Below are 25,798 nucleotides of genomic sequence, written 5' to 3' on the forward strand. Positions count from 1 at the left end.
CCACCGGTGGGCTAGGCGCCAAGTGCCAGGCACTGGTCACCCCTTGTCATACACAGACCATGCTCTCACGACCCCCGCTTCACAGACAGGAAGCTGAGGCCCAGGCAGGTTAAGTGACCGCTGGGACTGGGCATCTGAGTGCCAGCCTGTCCAGTCACCACTGCCCAGACGCACCCCCCCCCCCGCAACCCACATGGAGTGCTAGCACTGTCCTGACACCCATCACTGCCATGTGCCCCGCTGGGTCGACCTCATCGTGATAATTACAACCACACGCTGTTCAGGGCCGTGCCTGCGTTCCCGTCGTTCGACACCCGCAGGCCAGTTGTGTTCTTGCCGCCCAGTGCAGGGAGCCCAGCGTCTGAGCGGCCCGCCCACAGCTGCCCGGATCAATACTCAGGGGCAGCCCCCACCAGGACTCCCCTCTCGTCTGTAATCCCCAAAGCCACAAGCCACGCCCCGCACAGAGTTGGCCCGCCGCGCACGGGCAGCGTGAACACGTTGCCGTGTGGTCTCCCAGCTTGTTCCCGAGCAGCGGAAGGTCCGGGCCACGCCTGGGGACAGTGAGAGTCAGTCCTAAGGCCTACCTGCCCCACTTGGATCTTGTCACCCCCAGTCCTGGTCTCCGACGTGGGCAGCTTTGTCAGACCCCCTTGTCGGCTTGTAAGGATGCCCCAGAAGGAACAGTAACCCACCCAATGAGGAAATAGACCATTTCACATTCCACCCGGATGTTGAGCGTTGGACAGAATGAACTGGAATGAAGAATCGCATCTGTGGAAACTTCTTTTATTTCCCAGGAGCGGCTTTGGTTCCTTGGGCTCTCTGGAGCCCTCCGCCAGCCCTTTGCTCACCCCTGGGCAGGCGGCCCCAGTTCTTGTACCTTGGTTTCTCCACCTGTGAAATGGGATGATCTTTGTGGTATTTCTCAGCGGGCTGCTAGGGTGACTGAGGGGTGCTCAGCTCACGCTGTCCAAGGGCCCACTGTTATCCCGAGTAGGAGGCAGTGGGCGTCTGTCCCTTGGTCACAGCCCCTCTCGTTGGTGAGGACTGTCGGGCCTTGGGGTCCTCGGGGTGCCCCCGCCCGTCCTGACTGCCGGCTCTGTTGCAGGGATGGGCTGCCCTACTGCGAGGCCGACTATCACACCAAGTTCGGGATCCGCTGCGACGGCTGTGAGAAGTACATCACGGGACACGTGCTGGAGGTGAGGAGGCCAGCTTGGAGGCGGGGCCCCCCCGCAGTTTCCGCCACCCTGAGCACAGTACTTGATGCTCTGAGCTAAGTCCTGCCATGGGCCCTGGTACCTGCCTCCCCCCGAAGGACTTAACCGAGAGGATCCGAAAGAGCCTTTGTGCAGGAATCCATGCCCCTGAGCCTCTGCCTCCCTCTTCCTCCCAGCTCTGCCAGAGGACGCGGGCTAGGCTCTGCTCAGTGAGTGCTGCCTCCTCCAGGAAGCCTTCCCTGCCGCTGTCTCTCAGCTCTGCCCTTTACAAGTTGACAGAGGTGGGAAGGACTTGTGATCCGGGTTCAGCCCTTTGGCTTCCAGATGGGAATCTGAGGCTTGGGGGTTTTAAAAGTGCGCCTGTACCCCTTAGCTGTTTCTCCCCCATTCCCCGAGCCCATGGCAGCGCCGGTCTACTTGTGGTCTGTAGAGTTTCAAGTTCTGGGCGTTTCCTATAGATGGAGTTGTACGCCCTGCTGTCCTCTGTGACGGCGTCTGTCTCACGGGCACCGTGTCTCATCACAGGACTAGACCAGAAATGTGTCAGCTGATCACTCGTTGTTGGACACAGCACTGCTTTCCATGCTTTGGACGTGATAAATAACACTGAGAGGAACCTCTTTTTTATTGCCTAGTTTCTAGTTTTCCTGAAGGTTAGTTCACGGACGTGTAGAGACTGAGTCAGCAGCTGTGATCGTTTTCAGGTTCTTGAAAGTTATAAGGCGCTTTCCAAAAAGTTTATTCTGATCTCCCACCCTGGGTGTAATCTTTATGAAATTCTGCGCCAAGTGAGAATGTGAACCTCTCTGTCACGTGCCCCCCTTCCACTCCTAGAGGTGCTGTTTCGTCATTTTTAACCGATCAGAGTTCTTCTTGCATTTCAGTTACCTTTCATCAGTGTGGCCTGCTTATACACTGGGGTCAGCCAATCAGAGTTCTTGCATTTCAGTTATCTTTCATCACCGTTGCCTGCTTATGCTCTGGGGTCTTCATGTTTTTCTGATGCAGTCGGGCAGATGGTCACACGATGAGATGGTTGCCGTCTGGTCTGCCAGACATCTTGTGTCTTCTTGGGTGGTGAGCAGGCTGTGTCCGTACCCACATCCTCTGAATGTGGACGAATGCTGCGTCCCTCCCTGCAGCCCCGTGACACCTTACCTGGCGCCCCTCGTCCCAGGCCTCTCTCCTCACCCAGCCCTTTGCTGCAGATCCTGCTCTGGACAGTCAGCCCCACTCCCACCCGACCCAGCTGCAGGACTGAGGCTTCTGGACAATTCCCCCACCAGAGCCCCACCTGCCGCAGGGCGCCAAAGACTGTTCCAGAGCTTCCGAGCTCCATCCTCCCCGGGGCTGCTCCCCCCTCCCACCCCAGCCTGCCACCCACAATGACCTCGTCTGAGATTTAACCGGAGAGGCCAAGGTCACCAAGGGCTGTCTGCGATGCTTCACGGTCAAGGCTCTGTCCCTCCTCCCGCTCATATCCTCTCTCACCTGTTCTTGGTCTGAACCCCTCTGCCTCCTGTGGGGTCTGACTCTGCAGCTCCCTTCCTCCCTGGGGGGCTACACCCCCCTCTCACAAGGCATCCTCCCCCGCCACCCCCGCCTCCTCTGGGGCCTGACCCTGCAGCCAGCTTCCTCCCTGGGGGCCACACTCCCCTCTCACAAGGCATCCTCCCCCCACCCCCGCCTCCTCTGGGGCCTGACCCTGCATCCCCCCAGTGGCTACATGAACAGCTCCCGTCCCCTCTCTGCCTTCTCCCCCTCCCTCCACAGTCAGGTGTCTCCATGGAATGCTGACCCTCCCCCATCCAGCCACCCCCACCTCCCTCCCCAGGCCATGCTCTCCTTGCCTCCCACAGGCCCGTCTCTGTGTCCGGGAGAACACGTGCTGGGCCAGCGGCCACCGCCACGTGGGGCCGAGCCCACATGAACCCGGGCTGCCCAGCCAGGCCGCCCACCCCCCGACCCCCGGCCTCTCCCTGTGGAGTCACTGGTTGGTGCTGTTCTGGTTCAGTGCCACGTCGGTGCCGCCCGATGCCCTGAGCGGGGGCCTCTCGGGCTCCGTGGCTGGCGCGTTGCTACTGCAGGTGTACGGGTGGGACGCTCCTGACCCGGCCCGTCGGTGGGACGCTCCTGACCCGGACCCTGGGGCCGCCTGGCCTCTCTGGTCCTGAACCCGCCCTGTGCCTGCTGAGCGCCCCCATCCTCAGAGCGAGCCAGCATCTCCTCGGGGGACCCTACAGGACGTCCCCCCAGCTCAGTGGTGGCCCCCGGGGTAGCGGGTGGGGTGAGGGGTCTCCCCTGATGGATCGGGTTCGGAGGGCAGGGAGGGACCCGTCTGCGTGTTGTCGTCATTCAGTCTGCCTGTGAGCTCCCTGAATGATACTCGACGCGGGACCCAACACAGGCTCCGGGCGTTTGGGCAGTGTGAGTGGGGCGACCCCTGGTCCACACCTTGGCTGTGAGGAGCAGGAGAAAGGCAGGGCTGCGTGGAGGATGCAAGAACCTCCTGGGAAGATTAATGCTTTTGTTTTCGCCCCTGCGGGTGAGCTCCGGCACGCAGCGGTGGCTGAGTCGTCGGCGGGGCCCTGCACGGCTCAGAGCTTCCTCCCCAGCGGCGGCTCCGCAGAAGGGGGGCGGCCGTCACCGCAGCGGCGCTGCCTGGGCTTGGCCCAGAGCTGCCGGCGACCCGGCTGGCCGGGCGGAGGGCTTCTGGTCGGGGGGTGGAGGGGGTCGGCAGGCAGCCGGCTGGGGACGGGACCGCAAACCGGACTAGAAGGATCCAGACCACCGGCTGGAGGGTGAGGGTGTCCATTCCTGCCGGCCTGTCCCCAGAGGGGGCGCTGGAGAGGGGCCTTGGGAAGGCAGGTGGGGGCAACTGCTTGGACTGGGCTCTGGTGCCAGGACCGTGTGCAGGTAGGAAGCTCCCTGGGCCGGTGGGGTGGCCGTGCTGGCGGAAGTGGGGTGGGCTTGCTGGGAGCCGGGCGGATCAGCAGGGGTGGGACCCTTGAGGCACCTGCCACCACCCCTCACCCCGCCAACTTGCCCCCCAAGAGGCTCTCCCCTGCAGAGCCCAGGTAGGAGAGCAGCTCGGGGCCCCTTCCCCGCCTGCAGGAGTCTGCCGTGTCTGCCTGCCCGGCCCCGGAGCCATCTCATGCAGGCGCCTGCCCGCCCGTGAAATGTGCCTTTGACTCCCTCAGCCGCTCTAAATACTGAGCGTCCTCTACCCCATATTTGCCCACATCCTGCGTGTCTGGGGTGTCTGTCCCCACGAGCTTGCTCCACGCTGGGTCCGCAGGGGACCCGGGAGGGGCTGACGCAGGCCCCCACCCCGTCGCTGGCTGGCTGGCTGGCCCCCTGGAGCGTGGGAGCAGCCCTGCTGAAGGGCTGGCTCCCTGGGATGGAGTCGCTCCGCAGAGCGAGCTGGAAAGTGGGCTGGTGCATGGCCAGGGAACAGGGCTCTGAGCAAACCAACCAGCGTCTGATCTGGAGAGGAGGTGCCCAGGGAGGGGTGTCCCTGGCTCAGCGCCCCCATCACCACCTTCTCTTCTTGTTCTCACTGGTATTAGCAGAAACAGGTGGGAATGGGGGGAGGGCAGGCATTTCTTGCTCAGCCCCACGCTCCTTAACCTTGGTCCTACCTGCCTCCTGCTGCCTGGCTGTCTCCATGGTAACGAGAAGCCCAAGGTCCCTCTGGAACCACTAATTAACCCCATCGTTCCTTTATTACTTCCTCTCTGCTTCCCTTCCTCCTACTCCTCCCTCCTCTACCCACCATGCACCTTGCAGACCCTTCCTGAACACTCCCACCCTGGCCTGGGGGCTGGGCTCCCAGGGATGACCTTGGTAGGAGCTCCTCTGCCTGGAGAACCCCTGGGGGCGGGGGTGGGGTGGTCAGCTGAATGAACATTTCTCCATTTCAAGTGGACTGTCTCTCTGATTCCAGAGCTGGCGGATTTGTTCCCCCCTCTTCTTTTCAGCGCTTTCCTTTTCACCCTTGTAAGCCGCAGGACTTTTATCACAGAGAAAAGCAAGCCCTGACTCTGAACAAATAAAAGCATTTCCTAAGGACAGAGATGAAGTCAACTTCTCTCTCTCTCTCTTTAAAATTTAATGAATGTGAAGTCAACTTCTCAAGGCCCCAGCTTCTCTCTCTCTCTTTTTAAAGTTTAATGAATGTGTTTATTTTAAAAACACGCTCAGAAGGAACACTTGTTTGTCATAAAATAAACCAAAAATCATCCATAATGAATGTCATCACCCAGAAAAACTACCGTTAGCATTTAAATGTCATTCTTGCTCATTGTGTGCACCCCACGTAGACACAGACACACTCAGATACACACAGACACACACACGCACATAGACGCACACAGATACACACAGACACACTCAGATACTCACACAGAGATACACACAGACACACACAGACAGATGCACAAACAGATACACATAGACACCCACAGACACACCCACACAGAGACCCCCAGTGCAGGCACATGCTGACTTGCCGGCAGCCTGATGAGCCCCTGCTCATCACCAGCAAGGAGCAGCATCTCCACTCCTAGTCTTCAGCCGTCCATCCGTCACCACATTCCCGGGCATCTGGGTTGGGGAAGCCGTGCAAGGGCCCTGGGCCGATGTCCTCACTGCAGGACTTCTCAGAGCCTTGAGCGCTGACGTGCCTAGAGGTGGAGTGTGTTTTCTGTCTGCTCCCACACTCTGCTGACCCTGTTGCCTGGGACCCCTTTATGCACGACGGGTGGATGCTGTTTCCCCATTCTGAACATCTTTATGGGATACCCCCTCTGCATGCAGCTCTGCTCTAGGGCCTGGGGACTGCAGAGGACAAGGCAACGCAGCTCCGTCCTGGAGCAGTCACCCCAGATTGAATGGGGGTGAGAGAAGGACAGGGCCAGGGGGCCACGCCAGCCTCGACATGCTCCCCTGAGCCCCTGAGCCTGTACGAGCCTGTCCTGAGGCCAGGGGCATCAGCCGTGGGTCCAGGCTGTCAGGGGCTCTGGGGAGGGTCTTTGCTGACATGGCACACAGCCAGGCTCTTCTTGCTGGGGTGAAATCTCCTTGGGCGGGCCTGGGGTGGCAGAGCCCTCTGTGTGGGTTCCTTCACCCCACCCCCACCCACCCCCGCCGCATGCTTCCTGCTAAAGGTTTTCGATGAGCTTCTCGGTAAATTTCATTTGGTCGGCATGGTCTGTGATTAGATCTTTTAAGATCTGGATCCGGTTCTGGTCATTCGCAAAGGAGAATATTAGCTTCAAATCCGGGGATGTGCCAGGAGCAGCCACAGGGAGCTGGCCATCCTGGGCTGGGCGGGGGACGTGTGCCCTCCAGGCCTGGCCCTGCAGTGGGGGGTTTTGGGGGGGAACCCAGGGGAGGCCTCAGAAAGTAGGTGGAGGCCAAACCGGCTCTCCCGAGACCGGAAGATGTATCTGGGAGGAGCAGGGGTGTGCCTGCCTCTGATGGGCTGTGGGAGGCCCAGCCTCTGTGCTTCCCATGTGGAGAAGGGAGGGGGAGGGCTTGCCTGCTCCTCTGGCAGGGAGGGGAGGGGGCTGGGGACCCAGAGGCTCGGCCACTGCTCCGTGGTACCAGCCCAGCCCTCCTCGTTTGTTGCCTTCGGAACCCTCCCCTCTGTCTGGGGGTCCGTGAGGAGCAGAGCTCTCTTAGGCTGTGTTCCTACCGAGCCTTGTTCTGCCTGATTAAAGATGACAGCCGCTTGTGGGAAGGCACCCGGCATCGCTGTAAAGGCCCACGCTACAGACTCTCACGGGCTTTTCATCACCTTGGTAACCTGTGCCGTCTTGAGTCCCACCTGGGTTTAAGGGGCTTGTGCCGCCTGCCCGGCGGGGGCTGGGGTGTAGGCGGCACAGGTGACCCCCGGGGGGCTGACGCCTGAGGCCCTTCTTGGGCAGCATTGGGGGGGACAATGGAGCAGGGGGTATAGTCATGTTCTGATGACGGGGAATGCCCCGGCCAGCATGGCCACACCAACAGTACCAGAGCAGCGAGGGGGGCTGATGGAAGGGGTGAAGACACATCTGTGTGTGACCTTATGAGCCTGTCTTAGTCGGCCTGGGCTGCTAGGCTGTGAACTTCGAGGCTCAAACAATAGACAGTTATTTCTCACATTTCTGGAGGCTGGAATTCCGAGACCAAGGTGCCAGCCCTTTGGGTTCCTGGCTTGGAGATGGTCACCTTCTCCCTGTGTTCCCCCATGGCAGAAAATGCTGATGTCTCATCTTATAAAGACACGAATGTCCTTATAAAACACCACAGGGGCCCCAGGTGTCAAGACTTGATTGCCTTTTATGGATAGATCTATGAATAGTCTTCCATCGTGTTTATCACACTCACCCATTGATGAACATGTGAGCTGGTTCTACCTTCTGGCTGTTGGCAATAATGCTTCTATGCAGATTTATGTGCAGGTTTTTGGGTGGGCATATACTTTTATTTCTCTTGTTCTCTTCATTTTTCTTACATACGAAGGAGTAGAATTGCTGATTATCTGGGTCGTGAAGATCTTTTTTCTACAGTTCTTCTGTGTATTCTTGCCACCTCTTCTTGATATCTTCTGCTTCTGTTAGGTCCATACCATTTCTGTCCTTTATTGAACCCATCTTTGCATGAAATATTCCCTTGGTGTCTCTAATTTTCTTGAAGAGATCTCTAGTCCTTCCCATTCGATTGTTTTCCTCTATTTCTTTGCACTGATCACTGAGGAAGGCTTTCATATCTCTCCTTGCTATTCTTTGGAACTCTGCATTCAAATGGGTATAATTTTCCTTTTCTCCTTTGCTTTTCACTTCTCTTCTTTCCACAGCTATTTGTAAGGCCTCCTCAGACAGCCATTTTGCTTTTTTGTACTTCTTTTTCTTGGGGATGGTCTTGATTCCTATCTCCTGTACAATGTCATGAACCTCTATCTATAGTTCATCAGGCACTCTGCCTATCAGATCTAGTCCCTTAAATCTATTTCTCGCTTCCACTGTATAATCGTTAGGGATTTGACTTTAGGTCATATCTGAATGGTCTAGTGGTTTTCACTACTTTCTTCAATTTAAGTCTGAATTTGGCAACAGGGAGTTCTTGATCTGAGCCATGGTCAGCCCCCAGTCTTGTTTTTGCTGACTCTGTAAAGCTTCTCCACCTTTGGCTGCAAAGAATATAATCAGTCTGATTTCGGTGTTGACCATCTGGTGATGTCCATGTGTAGAGTCTTCTCTTGTGTTGTTGGAAGAGGGTGTTTGCTATGACCAGTGCGTTCTCTTGGCAAAACTCTATTAGCCTTTGCCCTGCTTCATTCTGTTCTCCAAGGCCAAATTTGCCTGTTACTCCAGGTGTTTCTTGACCTCCTACTTTTGCATTCCAGTCCCCTATAATGAAAAGGACATCTTTTTTGGGTGTTAGTTCTTAAAGGTCTTGTAGGTCTTCATAGAACTGTTCAACTTCAGCTTCTTCAGTGTTACTGGTCAGGGCATAGACTTGGATTACCATGATATTGAATGGTTTGCCTTGGAAATGAACAGAAATCATTCTGTCGTTTTTTGTGTTTTTTTTGTTTTTTTGTTTTTTTTTATTTTTTTATTAGTTGGAGGCTAATTACTTCACAACATTTCAGTGGGTTTTGTCATACATTGATATGAATCAGCCATAGATTTACACGTATTCCCCATCCTGATCCCCCCTCCCACCTCCCTCTCCACCCGATTCCTCTGGGTCTTCCCAGTGCACCAGGCCGGAGCACTTGTCTCATGCATCCCACCTGGGCTGGTGATCTGTTTCACCATAGATAGTATACATGCTGTTCTTTTGAAATATCCCACCCTCACCTTCTCCCACAGAGTTCAAAAGTCTGTTCTGTATTTCTGTGTCTCTTTTTCTGTTTTGCATATAGGGTTATCGTTACCATCTTTCTAAATTCCATATATATGTGTTAGTATGCTGCATTCTGTCGTTTTTGAGATTGCATCCAAGTACTGCATTTCAGACTCTTTTGTTGACTATGATGGCTACTCCATTTCTTCTAAGGGATTCTTGCCCCCAGTAGTAGATATAATGGTCATCTGAGTTAAATTCACCCATTCCAGTCCACTTTAGTTCGCTGATTCCTAAAATATTGACGTTCACTCTTGCCATCTCCTGTTTGACCACTTCCAATTTGCCTTGATTCATGGACCTGACATTCCAGGTTTCTATGCAATGTTGCTCTTTACAGCATCGGACCTTGCTTCTATCACCAGTCACATCCACAGCTGGGTGTTGTTTTTGCTTTGGCTGCATCCCTTCATTCTTTCTGGAGTTATTTCTCTACTGATCTCCAGTAGTATATTGGGGACCTACTCACCTGGGGAGTTCATCTTTTGGTGTCCTATCTTTTTGCCTTTTCATACTGTTCATGGGGTTCTTAAGGTAAGAATACTGAAGTGGTTTGCCATTCCCTTCTGCAGTGGACCACATTCTGTCAGACCTCTCCATCATAACCCGTCCATCTTGGGTGGCCCCACATGGCATGGATTAGTTTCACTGAGTTAGACAAGGCTGTGGTCCATGTGATTAGATTAGTTAGTTTTTTGCTATTGTGGTTTCAGGCTGTCTGCCCTCTGATGCCCTCTCTCAGCACCTACCATCTTACTGGGGCTTCTCTTCTCTTGGACGTGGGATATCTCTTCACGTGGGTTATATGGTAGCTTTATGTTTGCCTTTTGGAGTCACTGACAGGTTTCCCAGCAGCTGCACCATTTTATATTCCCACCATCAATGTACAATGGTTCCAATTTCTCCACAGCCTCACCAGCACTGGTTATTTTTCTTTTTTTTTTTTTTTTTTTTTTTATATTAGACCTGGTGGCCCCGGTGGTAGAGAATCTGCCTGCAGTGTGGGAGGCTTGGTTGATCCCTGGGTAGGGAAGATCCCCTGGAGAAGGGAACGGCTACCCACTCCAGTATTCTTGCCTGGAAAATCCCATGGACAGAGGAGCCTGGCGGGCTACCGTCCATGGGGTCTCAAAGAGTTGGACACAACTGAGCAACTCACATTTTCACTTTCACTGGTGGGCGTGAAGTAGTGTCTTGTTGGCATTTGGACTTGCATTTCCTTAATGACAGTGGTAGTAAGCATCTTTGATTTGCTTCTTGGCTGTTGCTGTATCTTCTTTGGAAGAAAATGTCGCTTCACGTCGTTTGCCCATTTTTTAACTGAGCCCTTTGTCTTTTTGTTGTTGAGCTGTAAGAATTCTTGATATATTCTGGATCCTCAGCCCCTATCAGATCTATGATTTGCAGCTATTTTCTCCCATCTGTAGTTTATCTTTCCACTTTCTGTCATGCTGAAGACAGTATTTTGGGGTGATTTCTTTGGTACCTTGTAGAAATAAACCCGGGTGTGGCTCAGCTGGTAAAGAATCCGCCTGCAATGCAAGAGACCTGGGTTCGACTCCTGGGTTGGGAAGATCCCCTGGAGAAGGGAAGGCTACCCACTGCAGTATTCTGGCCTGGAGAATCTATACGGGAGAATCTATACAGACTGAATCTATACTGTACAATCCATGGGGTTGCAAGGAGTCAGACGCGACTGAGTGACTTTCACTTTCATGCCGAAATAAGTCAAACCAGCCAGTGTCCTTTGTTTTGATTATTTTGCTATTTTAATTGAGTTGGATGGATTTTAAGAACAATAAAAACAGTAAAACACTCATGGAGAAAAGCGAGCAATACAGAGATATGAAAATGACCCGTCATTTTCACCCCCCTGTCCTATCCCTCCCCTGGGGAAGTAACGTTAGCTCAGTGTCCCGAGATTCACAGGTGCGGGGACCTGGCCCCCTCTGCCTCCTGGGGGTGGTGGAGACGGGAGAAGTGGCTGCTCCCGGAGGTGGGTCTCTGCTCCCAGGCCTGGCCCCCAGTGGGCAGGGGCACGTCCGCACACACACACCCTGGACGGCCTGGAGCGTCACAGGCCCCGACCCTCCCCACGGTGTGGACTGTCCGCTCACGGCCGGCCTGCGCGCCCGCATCGGCGGTGGGGGCTGGCAGTGGCCCCAGCTGATGCGGCAGATCCGAGTCCCCGTCCCTGGCAGACACACCTCTTCTTTCTGCTTCTTCCAGGCCGGGGAGAAGCACTACCACCCTCTGTGCGCGCTATGTGTCCGGTGCGGCCGGATGTTCGCAGAAGGCGAGGAGATGTACCTGCAAGGTAAGAAGAGGAGCGTGCTGCCCGGGACCCGGGGGCACCAGACGGGCGCTCGGGGATCCATGCCCTGTTCCGGTGCGCTGGCGGGTCAGTGAGCTTTCCTGCTGCTTAGGGAGCCCTGCCTCCCAGCGGGGATGGGTGTCAGGGCTGGCAGGCTCTCCCCACAGGGACCCTATTCAAGAGCAGGACCCAGAACTGGTGGACGTGTGGGTCCCAGTAGCATGCGGCCTGTGGTCACTTCAAAGCCTGTCCTGAAAGGCCCTTAGCCCAGGGCAGGGGTCAGGCAAGTCTCAGGGTTCCCCCCCACCCCTCCCTCTAACCCTGCAGGCTGATGAGGGGGTATGGAGGCCACCGGCTGCTCCTGAAGCTTCTTTTCCAGTCAGGAGAGTCACCAAAGCATCGGTAAAGAGAGCTTTAGAGAAAGGCCTGGGCAACCTTCACACGCATTCTGTGGGAAATCCTGGAGGCATTCACCATTCAAATCACAGTAACCATAGAAAAAGGCGTCCTGTGGCCCCAGACCGGGAGAAACAGCAGGTCACGGCCAAGCGTCCCCTCCCTCCTTCTGCAGGGGGCCTTCTTTGTAGCTCACGGCTGCTTGTTTAAAAAAAAAAAAAAAAACTATATCAACACTCAGACCGGAGCACCCAGCTCCCAGCTGTTTCTTCACGTGTTTATTGCCCAGGGTGCAGGCAGGTCTCCTTTGAACTGCACCTAGTTTTATCATTTTGATGAACCTCTCCCCCACCACCACCACCTGTGGCTTATTCATTCCTGACCTTGATAAGGAAAGATGGTTCACATGCTTGTCAAAAAGGTAGGAAGATGGTATACAGGTCATGGCAGTCGGGGAGAGGGATCCGGCCAAATTCGCCAAGGACGGTGCAGGGGATTTATGGCCAAGGCGCTGGGGGTCGGGGAAATGGGTGGATGGAAAATTATCAAGAGAGCCAGAGGGGGACCCCTTGCTGAAGGCAGGCAGGGGCCTAGAGGCCAAGTCAGAGGTGGGGGCTGAGGAGCTTGGGCATCTATCAAGGATTGGGGAGTCCCCGCGCCCCGCCGCTAAGGCAGCTCAGCTGGGTTCTCACTGGACCTGGGTTCGCAGGTTGAAGGCCTTCCCTGAGGGGCCCAGCAGGATGGTTGGATGCTGAGACCCCTCCCCCACCCCCACTGCGGTCACAGCGTCTTTTCTGTCTCGTGACCCTGGAGGCAAGCCGAGCGGGCTGCACAGTGGCCCCCAGATGGGCCGTGGGATGACCTCACCCGGGGACCGTGTGGCACACAGGCCTGCCTTTCTGAGACAAGCTCGGGAGCTGACGTCAGCCAGGACGGCCTGGTCCCCGTGTCCCCTCTTGTTCTTCAGTCTTAAGAGCTTATCAAAGGGGTCCCTTAGGCCCCTCCCAGCTGTGCCGGGGTGTCTTGGGTGGGGAGGAGGCCCCCTTCAGCCCGAGGAGCCCACCCCCCACCGCGACAGCGCTTTCGGGACGTGCTGACACCAAACACGCGGCAGCTCGGGACACGAGCTCGCCATCAAGGGGACCCAGTCTCAGGACAAAGATGCTCTTCATGGCTCTGGGCTGAGGCCGGCTCCCCGTTTCTAAAGCCGGACCTGCCCTGACCTTCTGTGGGGTGTTGAAGCCTGTCCCCTCCCCAGCCTCCCGTTCTCCAGTCTGTGCCCTGAGGGTGCAGACCCGGTGGGTGGTTTTCACGCCTGCGCCACGGAGCACGGGAGTTGCGTGGCAAGGCCCCCGCCCTGCACAGATGCCGTGAGACCCGCAGCCTCCACCTGCATGCTGGGGCTCCAGGAGAATGTGTTTGATGGGTGAATCTCGAGCAGTAAAAGCTCAGAGGATCAGGGTCCCAAGCCTTCTGGCCTCCGAGCGAGATGAGGCAGCCCTCCCCCACAAACTCCCACCAAATACCAGCCCCGCCGCCCACCCCTGGACGCACCTGCCTGTCTGCAGACTTGGTACACGGGGAAGGAGGTTGGCGCTCACTCATTATCAGAGGTGGCTGTTATGTTAGTCTCAGTTGTGTCCAGCTCTTTTGCAGCCCCACGGACTGTAGCCCACCAGGCTCTTCTGTCCATGGGATTCTCCAGGCAAGAATACCGGAGTGGGTTGCCATTTCCTCCTCCAGGGGATCTTCCTGACCTTGGGATTGAATTCGAGTCTTCTGGGCGGGTGGATTCTTTACCACTGAGCCACAAGGAAGCCCAATTATCAGGGGTACTCAGATTAAAATAACGATTAGATGCTGTGTTCCCCACTGGATCAACAAAGGTTAAAAGGACCAACGTACCCCACTGTTTGGAGAACTGGAGTAGACAGGCCTCTTACCTGGCTGGTGGAGCAAAAATTGTGACATTGCCAAAATGCCTCAAAGAGCCTTAAAAATGCCCACATTCTCTAAGCCAGGACCCACGTTTAGGAAGCCTTTAAGTCAGTAAGAGAGATGAAGTGGAACTTGTGTTTCATGGAGTTCGTACAACTTTATTTAGAAATAAAACATCGGAAATAACAGGGAGCAGATAAAGAGATTCCTATTGATCCTTATGATCAATAGGAATATTATGGAATATTTTGGAAAATATATATGGAAAAATAATAGGAATATTATGCAGCCCTTAAAAGTTACACTTTTGATATTTAATTATGTGGAGGAACACTAAGACATTTTAAATCAAAAATCACAGAATACAAAACTGTGTGCTGCTGCTGCTGCTAAGTCACTTCAGTCGTGTCCGACTCTGTGTGACCCACAGACGGCAGCCCACCAGGCTCCCCCGTCCCTGGGACTCTCCAGGCAAGAACACTGGAGTGGGTTGCCATTTCCTTCTCCAGTGCATGAAAGTGAAGAGTGAAAGTGAAGCCACTCAGTCGTGTCCGACTCTTTGCGACCCCATGGACTGCAGCCCGCCAGGCTCCTCCGCCCATGGGGTTTTCCAGGCAAGAGTACTGGAGTGGGGTGCCATCACCTTCTCCGAAACTGTGTGCAAACATTGTATTTAATGTGCACACGTATACTGGACGACAGTAAGTAGGAGACCACAGATGACTCTCATTTCTTTAAGGTCTTGTTTAAATTTCAATAAGGAGTATCTATTACCAGGAATTCTCTGGTGGGTCCAGCGGCTTAGACTCCTCCCTGCCAGTGCAGGGGGCACAAGTTCCATCTCTGGCCAGGGAACTAGATCCCACGCCCTGCAACTAAGGATCCTCCATGATCCTAAGACTTGCGGCAGCCAGATAAGAAATTTTTTTTTTTTTTAAAAAGAACATCTATTACCTTTGTAATCATAAACTATTTTTTTAAAAAGAAAAGCTATGCACACACCAATCAAATCCCAGTCTCTCTGGGAACTCCAAGTTGGTGCAGATGTTGTTCCAGGGAGGGGCAGAAATGAGCTCCCTTCCCAAGTGTTAACTCGCGTGACCTAGAGGCTTTGCGGGCAGAAACAGGGTGTCGCTCCTTCCTGCCACAGGTTTAAGGCCCGCTACTGTGTCTACTCTGCGTGGCTTGTTCAGGGGACCTGAGAGGGCATGGACACAACTCCCATCTCCCAAGGGGGCGTGGGCTGGCCTGGCACCGGTGGGCGGACGCCTTCTACCCGCAGAGGGCGTGCGAGTGGGCTGTGGGTGGGTGGAGGGCGCAAGGGGGTCAGGCTGAGTTTCAGCGAGGGGGGGAGCAGTTATTACCTGAAGTTATTACCCTTGTTTCATTGCATTAAGTTCTCCCAGTGGTCTGCTGAGGTAGGATTATTGTTGGCCGCGTGTGAAGGTGGGAAAAGCCTGAGGTCTAGGGAGGTCGAGTTTGAATTAGAGAAGAGCAGGACCCTTGAGTGGGGTCAGGGGAGGGTGCTAGTAGTAAAGAACACGCCTGCCAGTGCAGGAGACATAAGAGATACAGCGTCGATCCTTGGGTGGGGAAGGTCCCCTGGAGGAGGGCACCCCACCCCAGTATTCTTGCCTGGAGAATCCCATGGAGAGAGGAGCCTGGCGGGCTATGCTCCATAGAGGCAGACACAGTGAAGCACCTTAGCATACACACAGGGCCCTTGCAGCCCTTGGGGACCTGTGACCTTGATGGTGGGGCCATAGACGGGGAAGCTGGGTGGGGCCGGCATGACGGAGACAGCTCAGACACACCGGGAATCAGTGAGGGGCTGGGCCTTGGCCCGCAGTGCCACTCTCCAGCCCACACTTCAGGTTCCCACCTGAGGGTCCTCCTTCCCGCCTTCCAGCTGAGAGCCCCGCCCCAAAGCCGTCTTCTCCCATACGGGTCACACCCAGCTCCAGCCTCCACCGGGCCCCGGGCTGGGCCTGGACACTGCCCACCTCACGGAGAGGAGCAGGTGGAGGCCACACAGCAGCCCCCTTTATCTGCTGCCTGAATTGTCTGGCTCTGAATAGAAGCCACAAACAGAGCCCTCCTTGAAGGCCTCATCTGGGTGCTGAGCATCCGAGAGATACCCTGGGAGCACTGGCTCATGGTGAAGCGCTACCTGTTTATTCCATGTCGCCAGTGGGACTGTGAGCCCCTGGGCCCTGCGAGCCCCAGACCCAGGAGCAATGTGCAGAGAGGAGGGGGCGGGGCCCAGTGTGATCGGCACAGAGGAGGGGGCGGGGCCCAGTGTGATCATCACAGAGGAGGGGGCGGGGCCCAGTGTGATCGGCACAGAGGAGGGGCGGGGCCAGTGTGACCATCACAGAGGAGGGGGCGGGGCCCAGTGTGTTCAGCACAGAGGAGGGGGCGGGGCCCAGTGTGACCATCACAGAGGAGGGGGCGGGGCCCAGTGTGATCAGCACAGAGGAGGGGGCGGGGCCCAGTGTGATCAGCACAGAGGAGGGGGCGGGGCCCAGTGTGATCAGCACAGAGGAGGGGGCGGGGCCCAGTGTGACCATCACAGAGCAGGGGGCGGGGCCCAGTGTGACCATCACAGAGGAGGGGGCGGGGCCCAGTGTGATCATCACAGAGGAGGGGCGGGGCCAGTGTGACCATCACAGAGGAGGGGGTGGGCCCAGTGTGACCATCACAGAGGAGGGGGTGGGCCCAGTGTGACCATCACAGAGGAGGGTGTGGGCCCAGTGTGACCAGCACAGAGGAGGGGGCGGGGCCCAGTGTGACCATCACAGAGGAGGGGGTGGGCCCAGTGTGACCATCACAGAGCAGGGGGCGGGGCCAGTGTGACCAGATCAGAGGAGGGGGCGGGCCCAGTGTGACCATCACAGAGCAGGGGGCGGGGCCAGTGTGACCAGATCAGAGGAGGGGGCGGGCCCAGTGTGACCATCACAGAGGAGGGTACGGGGCCCAGTGTGTTCAGCACAGAGGAGGGGGCAGGGCCAGTGTGATCAGCACAGAGAAGGGGGCGGGGCCCAGTGTGACCATCACAGAGCAGGGGGCGGGGCCAGTGTGACCATCACAGAGCAGGGGGCGGGGCCAGTGTGACCATCACAGAGGAGGGGGCGGGGCCAGTGTGACCATCACAGAGGAGGGGGCGGGGCCAGTGTGACCATCACAGAGGAGGGGCGGGGCCAGTGTGATCAGCACAGAGGAGGGGGCGGGGCCCAGTGTGACCATCACAGAGGAGGGGCGGGGCCAGTGTGACCATCAAAGAGGAGGGCGGTGGGGCCCAGTGTGACCATCACAGAGGAGGGGGCGGGGCCCAGTGTGACCATCACAGAGGAGGGTACGGGGCCCAGTGTGTTCAGCACAGAGGAGGGGGCAGGGCCAGTGTGATCAGCACAGAGAAGGGGGCGGGGCCCAGTGTGACCATCACAGAGCAGGGGGCGGGGCCAGTGTGACCATCACAGAGGAGGGGGCGGGGCCAGTGTGACCATCACAGAGGAGGGGGCGGGGCCAGTGTGACCATCACAGAGGAGGGGGTGGGGCCCAGTGTGACCATCACAGAGGAGGGGGCGGGGCCAGTGTGACCAGCACAGAGGAGGGGGCGGGGCCAGTGTGATCAGCACAGAGGAGGGGCGGGGCCAGTGTGATCAGCACAGAGGAGGGGGCGGGGCCCAGTGTGACCATCACAGAGGAGGGGCGGGGCCAGTGTGACCATCACAGAGCAGGGGGCGGGGCCCAGTGTGATCAGCACAGAGCAGGGGGCGGGGCCCAGTGTGACCAGCACAGAGGAGGGGCGGGGCCAGTGTGACCAGCACAGAGGAGGGGGCGGGGCCCAGTGTGACCATCACAGAGCAGGGGGCGGGGCCAGTGTGACCAGCACAGAGGAGGGGGCGGGGCCAGTGTGATCAGCACAGAGGAGGGGGCGGGGCCCAGTGTGACCATCACAGAGGAGGGGCGGGGCCAGTGTGACCATCAAAGAGGAGGGCGGTGGGGCCCAGTGTGACCATCACAGAGGAGGGGGCGGGGCCCAGTGTGACCATCACAGAGCAGGGGGCGGGGCCCAGTGTGATCAGCACAGAGGAGGGGGCGGGGCCCAGTGTGACCAGCACAGAGGAGGGGCGGGGCCAGTGTGACCAGCACAGAGGAGGGGGCGGGGCCCAGTGTGACCATCACAGAGGAGGGGGCGGGGCCAGTGTGACCAGATCAGAGGAGGGGGCGGGCCCAGTGTGACCATCACAGAGCAGGGGGCGGGGCCAGTGTGACCAGATCAGAGGAGGGGGCGGGCCCAGTGTGACCATCACAGAGGAGGGTATGGGGCCCAGTGTGATCAGCACAGAGGAGGGGGCAGGGCCAGTGTGATCAGCACAGAGAAGGGGGCGGGGCCCAGTGTGACCAGATCAGAGGAGGGGGCGGGGCCAGTGTGACCAGCACAGAGGAGGGGGCGGGGCCAGTGTGACCATCACAGAGGAGGGGGTGGGCCCAGTGTGACCATCACAGAGCAGGGGGCGGGGCCAGTGTGACCATCACAGAGGAGGGGGCGGGGCCAGTGTGATCAGCACAGAGGAGGGGGCGGGCCCAGTGTGACCAGATCAGAGGAGGGGGCGGGGCCAGTGTGACCAGCACAGAGGAGGGGGCGGGGCCAGTGTGACCATCACAGAGGAGGGGGTGGGCCCAGTGTGACCATCACAGAGGAGGGGGCGGGGCCAGTGTGATCAGCACAGAGGAGGGGGCGGGGCCCAGTGTGACCATCACAGAGGAGGGGCGGGGCCAGTGTGATCAGCACAGAGGAGGGGGCGGGGCCCAGTGTGACCATCACAGAGGAGGGGGCGGGGCCAGTGTGACCAGATCAGAGGAGGGGGCGGGCCCAGTGTGACCATCACAGAGGAGGGTACGGGGCCCAGTGTGTTCAGCACAGAGGAGGGGGCAGGGCCAGTGTGATCAGCACAGAGAAGGGGGCGGGGCCCAGTGTGACCATCACAGAGGAGGGGCGGGGCCAGTGTGATCAGCACAGAGGAGGGCGTGGGCCCAGTGTGACCATCACAGAGGAGGGGGCGGGGCCAGTGTGACCAGATCAGAGGAGGGGGCGGGCCCAGTGTGACCATCACAGAGGAGGGGGCGGGCCCAGTGTGACCATCACAGAGCAGGGGGCGGGGCCAGTGTGACCAGATCAGAGGAGGGGGCGGGCCCAGTGTGACCATCACAGAGGAGGGTATGGGGCCCAGTGTGATCAGCACAGAGGAGGGGGCAGGGCCAGTGTGATCAGCACAGAGGAGGGGGCGGGCCCAGTGTGATCAGCACAGAGAAGGGGGCGGGGCCCAGTGTGACCAGATCAGAGGAGGGGGCGGGGCCAGTGTGACCATCACAGAGGAGGGGGCGGGGCCAGTGTGACCATCACAGAGGAGGGGGTGGGCCCAGTGTGACCATCACAGAGGAGGGGGTGGGGCCCAGTGTGACCATCAAAGAGGAGGGCGGTGGGGCCCCAGTGTGGACACTGACCCCCTCCTCCTGACCGCCTCCACTGTCCTACATCTGGGAAGGAAGGGAAGTTGCTCAGTCATGTCCGACTCTTTGCAGCCCCATGGGCCTACCACGCTCCTCCGTCCATGGGATTTCATCTGGCAATCCACACTAACTCTTCCTCTCGGCAATCTGTCCGCAGGCTCCTCCATTTGGCACCCGGCCTGTCGACAAGCAGCCAGAACTGAAGATAAAAACAAGGTTGGTGGAATTCTCCCAATGCCCTTTTCCCAGCCTCTGAGCGACATTACACAGTTAAGGGGGTGCTGACTTGCCTGCAGGCTCAGTGGTCAGTCCCAGCAGGCCGTGGGGCAGGTGGCCTGAGGCCCACGAGTGTCCAGGTGGAAAGAGCAGGTCAGCTGCTGGCTGGCCCGGGGGCTCCCTGCCCTGGCCCTCCTTCATCTGGTGGATGCCTGTGGCTGTGCAAGTTTAGGGACCACTGAAAAGGTAGCGGATCTCTAAGAGTCCCCAGGAACATCCATGCTTCTGATGCCAACAGCTGCTTCACAGGGTCTCCCCAACTGCTCTCAGGTTCGATAACAAGTTAGAAGAACTCAGTGGAAAGTGTCACAGCCTGGTTACAGTTTATCCCGGGAAGGGTGGCCTGGACTCAGCCCAGCGTGAGAAAGGGTCCGGGGGGAGGTCTGGACCCAGGCTGCCACCATCCTCTCCTGGTGGAGTCCGGATTCCCCACCTCCCAGTGCCAGCACACACGAGGCATTGCCAACCAGGGAAGCCCTGTGGCCGGAGATCTTATCGGGACTCCGTTAGTCAGTGGACTGCTCTATTGATTGATTGCCATGTGATTGCTTTCACTCTCCCGGTAACATCACCCAGGACCACCAGCATCTCAGGGCTGGTCTTTCTGGCATGACCCACCCCACCCTGAGACCTTGGGGGTGTGGTGAGCACCCTACCCCCGAACATAGAGCTCTTACCAGGTATGACACTGATCACCTTCCAGAAGCAAGGCAGGACCCCTGTCTAGGCCAGGCCAGCCCTCCCTCTGGGCCAGGCGTGAGTTCATCCCGCAGAGGCCCTGCTGGGGCGCCCAGCCAGAGGTGCCGCGTGAGGGAGAGGGCTGGCCCGCCTCGGGGCCCTCCTGAGCTGGTGTCCCCAAGAGAGATAGAAATCAGTGCCTCAACAAACAAGTGATGCAATGGGCTGGTGGGACCAGAGAGCAGGGGAAGGACCAGCTTTCCTGGGGATGGTGGCGGGGGGACACGGAGGGGTCCTTCGGAGGAGATGAGCGGGAGCGGAGCCTGGGAGATAAGATAGCGCCAGCCCTGAAGAGAGGTGGGGGGTCCCGGGCAGGGCTGGGGGCTCAGGCAGAGGCCCTGGGGCAGAGCAGGCCAGCTCCCTTTGGCTGGGGCGGTCTGCAGGGCAGGGGTCCTCTGCCCACACATGCAGAAACACATTCCTCCAGCCGGGGCCACCCACTTGTGCCTGGCATCCAGCCTCCCAGCAAACTCCTCCTGTGGGCTCTCAGATTCGCCTAGAATATCATCCCCTGAAACCTCGCAGATGCCTCCGCTCACACCCTCTTCCCCCAGAGCCTCCTCTCCAGGCTCCAGCTTCCTCCATCTTGAACCCCCTGGCCCCGAGCCGAGCCCTGGCAGATGACAGAGAAGTGTTTGCAGGATGAAGGGAGGAAACGAATCTAGGTGAACTGCAGCCCTGGGGCCCCCCAGGCCCCTCGAGGGGAGGCATGACAGCCAGCTTTGCTCTGTCAGGGACCACCCACACCCCTGCACAACCCCCGCTGGGATCCACACCATGCAGACCCCAGGAGCGAGTGCACATGCCCCCACACTCCGGGGGGGTGAGTGGTGTGTGACCCACAGAACTCCTGGCCTCGTCCCAGCGACCCCCGGCCTCCCACGCCACCCCCGCCATGAGGGGCGCCCAGGCATCGCCAAGACTTTGAAAGTCGCCAAACAGGCTACGGGTGAGCCACTGGGCAGATGGGCCCTTGAAGACCCTGGTGACTCAAATGCCTCATAGTGGCGGCGGGTCTGCATCCAGATGGGGAAATGACAGCTGGGGGACTGCAGGGTGGCCGACATGCCTGCGGGAAATCAAGCGGGGTGTGCGGAGTCACTCTGGGATTCCCACAAGAGCTGGGACCCAGGCCTCTCGGAATCAAGGCTGGGGGGAGCGCAGGGCTTGCTTTGCTGATGGCAGCTCCAGGTCAAGAGGTCAAGCTGAACAGCGGGTGGGGGTGTGGTCCCTGAGTGGAGGGTGGGGGGCGGGGCTGAGCGGACCGGAGGCTGGAGAGTGAGGCAGGGCCCCAGGATGAGCTTGGGAGGCAGACTGCTCTTAGGGAGGGGGGTCTCAGTGGCCCCCTGAGGGTCTCTTGCACCTGCGTGCGTCAGAAGGGGACCACTGCCCAGAGGAAGTCTGGCCCTGAAGGACAAGGGCAGAGCTGTGCTGTGGGGGCACTCTACTGTTAGCTAGAGATGCTGGTTCTGCTCACCGAGTCCTTTAGTGACACTTCCACCATGGGAGCGAGGGGGTCCAGGGCTGCAGAGTCCCCCACTCTCAGCCATGGGGAGTGGCTGGGGCCCAAACGGAAACCATCCCCAGACCCAGCAGACGCGGTGGTGCCCAGGGCTGGGAATTTGCGGCGGAGGGGTTGGTTCGGAGATGCACCCTCATGAATGTTGTCCTGGGAGACAGGACGGGTCGTGGGCTGGTGGAGGGACTCTCCTCCTCGTGTGGGCCCCTCAGGGAGGGTGGGACCCACCACTTGAGCAGATGCTTGCCACGCCCGTTCTGAAAGAAGTCAGCGGAGGGAAAGTCTCTCTTTTCCTCTAGCGGTTGATCTCAGTGGGTTTGGAAGCCTCTGCTTTACATGGGTCCACCGCTTCATGATTCATTCATTCAGCACAGCTTCAGCAAGGGTCTGGCTCTGCCAAGCCCGGTTCTCAGCCTGGGGCACCGAGGTGATGTCACAAGTCCTGGCCCGAAGCTGCTGCTGATCAGACGATAGAGGGAGGACCTGTGGACTTACCTGCAAGTCTCGTCCGAGGGCCGTGGGGACCGTCCCACTATACCCGGCCTGGCGTGAGGACCGGGGGAAAGGTGGCCGTGGGCCGGGGCGGGAGGGCCCCATAGAGGGGACCAAGTGCCCAGGGTCCTCTGTGCCCTGCGCCTCCCCCGGCCTGGTCAGGGTGACCAGTGCCAGCCCCGGATGCTGCACCCACTGTTGAGCTGGCCTCAGGGCCTGCAGGGAGCCCAGCTCAGGCCTGGAGGCAGATGGAGGGTAGCAGGTGGACAGGGTGGGCACAGATGACTTTCCCGGGCAATCGGGCCCCATGGAGACAGCTCTCCCAGCCAGCTGACCGCCCCTGGCCTGTGCAGCGGGAGAGAGCCATGAGTGAGAAGACGCTGCTCCCAGTCTCCCCTGGCACATCTGCTCTCTGCCTGGAGCCCCGCCCTGGATAACCATGGGCCACTGGCCCAGCAGGAAGGAGACCTTCTGGGCGCTGGAGGCTGGCAGGACAGGGCAGAAAGAAGGACCATTGTCTTGGGGGCTGGTCACGGCCCCAGAGTTGGCTTCCGGGGCTCATCTCCACAGATGCTTCGGGAACATTGAGGGCAGAGGCCGGCAGCCTGGGACAGCTGTCCCTTGCTTCCGGCGACAGGATCCAGGCCCTGGTCATGCCCTGCGTGTCCCTTGGTTCACCCTCCCCACCCCTGCCCCTCAGAGCCTCTTCTGTCTTGCCTGAGAAATGAGAATAAACCCTGGGCAGGCCAGGCAACAAATGGACAGGGCAGTGGGTAGAAGGGGCAGTCGGTGTGCAGGGCAGTGAGGGGGCAGTGAGTGGCCAGAGCAGCAGGTGGACAGGGCAGTCAGTGGGCAGGGCAGTCAGTGGGCAGAGCAGCAGGTGGACAGGGCAGTCAGTGGGCAGAGCAGTCAGTGGGCAGGGCAGCGGGTGGACAGGGCAGTCAGTGGGCAGGGCAGTCAGTGGGCAGAGCAGCAGGTGGACAGGGCAGTCAGTGGGTAGGGTAGCAGGTGGACCGTGTGGTGGGTGGGCAGGGCAGTCAGTGGACAGAGCAGTCAGTGGGCAGGGCAGCGGGTGGACAGGGCAGTCAGTGGGCAGGGCAGTCAGTGGGCAGAGCAGCAGGTGGACAGGGCAGTCAGTGGGTAGGGTAGTAGGTGGACCGTGTGGTGGGTGGGCAGGGCAGTCAGTGGACAGAGCAGTCAGTGGGTAGGGTAGCAGGTGGACAGGGTGGGCACAGATGACTTTCCCGGGCAATCGGGCCCCATGGAGACAGCTCTCCCAGCCAGCTGACCGCCCCTGGCCTGTGCAGCGGGAGAGAGCCATGTTTTTCTGTAGTGTTTGTTGAGTGGGAGCCAGCTAACGAGCATGAACCTGCTGGACCCGGTCGGCTCTGGGTCAGCCTGGCGGGGTCGGCTGGGTGGCCGTCAGCCCCGGGGATACCGCAGAGGTGGCGTCACTCTCTCTGAGTCTGGCCTCGGGGTGGAGGTGGCTCCGCCGTAACCTGGCAACCCAGACGAGAGCTAAGTTGCCCATCTGGAGGGGTGCTCAGCGGTCAGCTAACTAGGCATGCCAGGCCCAGTGGACTCCAGGACCCCCCTCTGGCTCCAGAGGCCAGCTCGGGTCTCCCTGTGAGCGCACCGGGAAAGGGAGAGCAGCCCTTTCACTCCTGGAAGAACCCTGACTGCGTGCCCCCCCGGGGAGGGGTGCCCCCCAGGACAAGGATGCGCATCCACTGAGGGTGCCCGGGGGGAGACCCGTCGGAAGGCTGTGGTCCTAACGGCCCGTCCACAGTGCCTCGCTGAGCATCGGATCGAACCCTCCTTCAACACACGTTCACCAAGCACCTGCTGTGCCTTCCAGGCTGGGCGCCAGGAACGCAGAGGTGAATGAAGCCGGCGGGTCCCGGCCCTACAGCATCAGGGGGCGGGGAGACGGATGGGCCGGCTCCAGGGTGCAGGGGGCTTGCCTGCGAGGTGGGGAGGGACGGGTCCCGCTGGATGGGCCTGGCGGGCGGGGTTGGGGGAGAAGCCGGCTTCCTGGAGCCAGGACTTGGCAGGTGTGCGGAAGGGTGGGTCACAGGGGCCGGCCCTGCTCTGGGGGTGGGGCCCCAGTCTGAGGAGCCGTGAACAGGTGGGGAATGAAGGAGGGTTTTAGAGCCGTGGGAAGGGGCAGCCCTGTGTCTGCTGAGTATCTGGAGAGGCCTCGGCGCATGGAGAAGGTGGCCGGGGCAGGGAGAGGCCTCGGTGCGTGGAGAAGGTGTCTGGGGCAGGGCCAGCCTGGTGGCTTCTGCTCCGGTGGGACCAGAGGGAGCCTGGACGGGAGGGCTGGTCCCCTCCAGGCTGTGGCTGTCCGTGGTCACACCTACCCTGGGGGCGCACGCAGGTCCTGGCTGCTTACTGCGGGGCTGGTGGGAACCCAGAGGAGGAAGCCAGAGCCCCTGCACTGACCCTGGGGCCTCTGAGCAGAGAGAAGCCAGGCTTGGTGAGGCTGCCCCGGAGGCCTGAACACAAGGACAGGGAGACTGACCCTGGGCGAGGATGTTCCAGCGGAATTTGCAGCAGCTGCCGGGGTGGGAGAGCCTGAGCTGCCATCGGAGCCCCTGTGACCCTGGGCAAACCACCAGCCTTCTCGGAGCCTCAGCTCCGCTCGGCTTTGACGTGGAGACGAGCAGGCGCTGACCTCTCTCTGTATGTCCACGGAGCCTGTATGAGACCTTAATGAGAACCAGGCGCCCCCCGACCCTGCTGTGGGACTATGCTTCCTGGGGCCTGGCTCGGTGGACGGGGCTGGACAACTGCCCGGCCTTGGGCAGGTGTGAACAGCACCCCGGAGAACGCAGCTGGGTGCTGGGTTTGACTGTGAGGCTCCTTTGGGCCAGTTGGAGGCAGGGTAGAGACAAGGTGAGAGAAAGCCCAGGTCTCCTGATTCTGGGGGAAACCGCCTGGACTCAGCCCCCTTCCGTCTGGACTCCCGGACCCAGAGGACATCGCGGTGGGGTGGGGGGGCACGCTGCTCTTCTCCCCGCCCCCCATTTCTCCAGGGCTGGGAACTGGGTCATGGCGGGGACACCGTGTAGCCGCCCAGCTGCTCGGGACCCTGAAACGTGCAGGAGAAAGCCGGACACCCCTGCTGCCGTGCCAACAGCCCAGGCCCCCTTCCGCCGGGATCGTGGTGTCAGTAACCCCGGTGCCACCCCAACAAAGCCAGGAGATGTCCCTCGGGGCCTGGGGTCCGTTCTTCTGACTCTGCCGTTGCTCTCAGCTTCAGGGCGCTTTCTTCTGAAACACCCAGTGTTAGTCGGCTTTGTGAAGAAGGGACTTCCTGTCGTGAGCCGCAATCAGCTGAACTGAGATAAAAGCAAGGGTGATTCACCAGAGCCAAGCCCTTAGCAGGCTGCGCCTCTGAGTCCTCAGCAACGGAAAGATCCTTCCAGGCAGGTTTTTCTGTTTCACAGAGGAGGAAGCTGAGAGTCTAAGGTTGTTTTCAGACGT

General features: G+C 59.1%; 1 protein-coding gene across 2 annotated transcripts in view; it reads left to right on the plus strand.

Moving 5' to 3' along the window:
• ABLIM2 (actin binding LIM protein family member 2) overlaps positions 1-25,798 on the plus strand; it is a 162,391-nt gene that overhangs the window by 69,594 nt on the left and 66,999 nt on the right. For both annotated transcript variants that reach the window (XM_061145432.1, XM_061145431.1), the window contains exons 6-8: positions 1,112-1,205; positions 11,349-11,436; positions 19,442-19,500. In XM_061145432.1, the coding sequence (XP_061001415.1) occupies positions 1,112-1,205; positions 11,349-11,436; positions 19,442-19,500 (241 nt within the window). The remainder of the gene's footprint in view (positions 1-1,111; positions 1,206-11,348; positions 11,437-19,441; positions 19,501-25,798) is intronic.

The sequence above is a fragment of the Dama dama genome, chromosome 6 (genome assembly GCF_033118175.1).
Source record: "Dama dama isolate Ldn47 chromosome 6, ASM3311817v1, whole genome shotgun sequence".
NCBI classification, from domain to species: domain Eukaryota; kingdom Metazoa; phylum Chordata; class Mammalia; order Artiodactyla; family Cervidae; genus Dama; species Dama dama.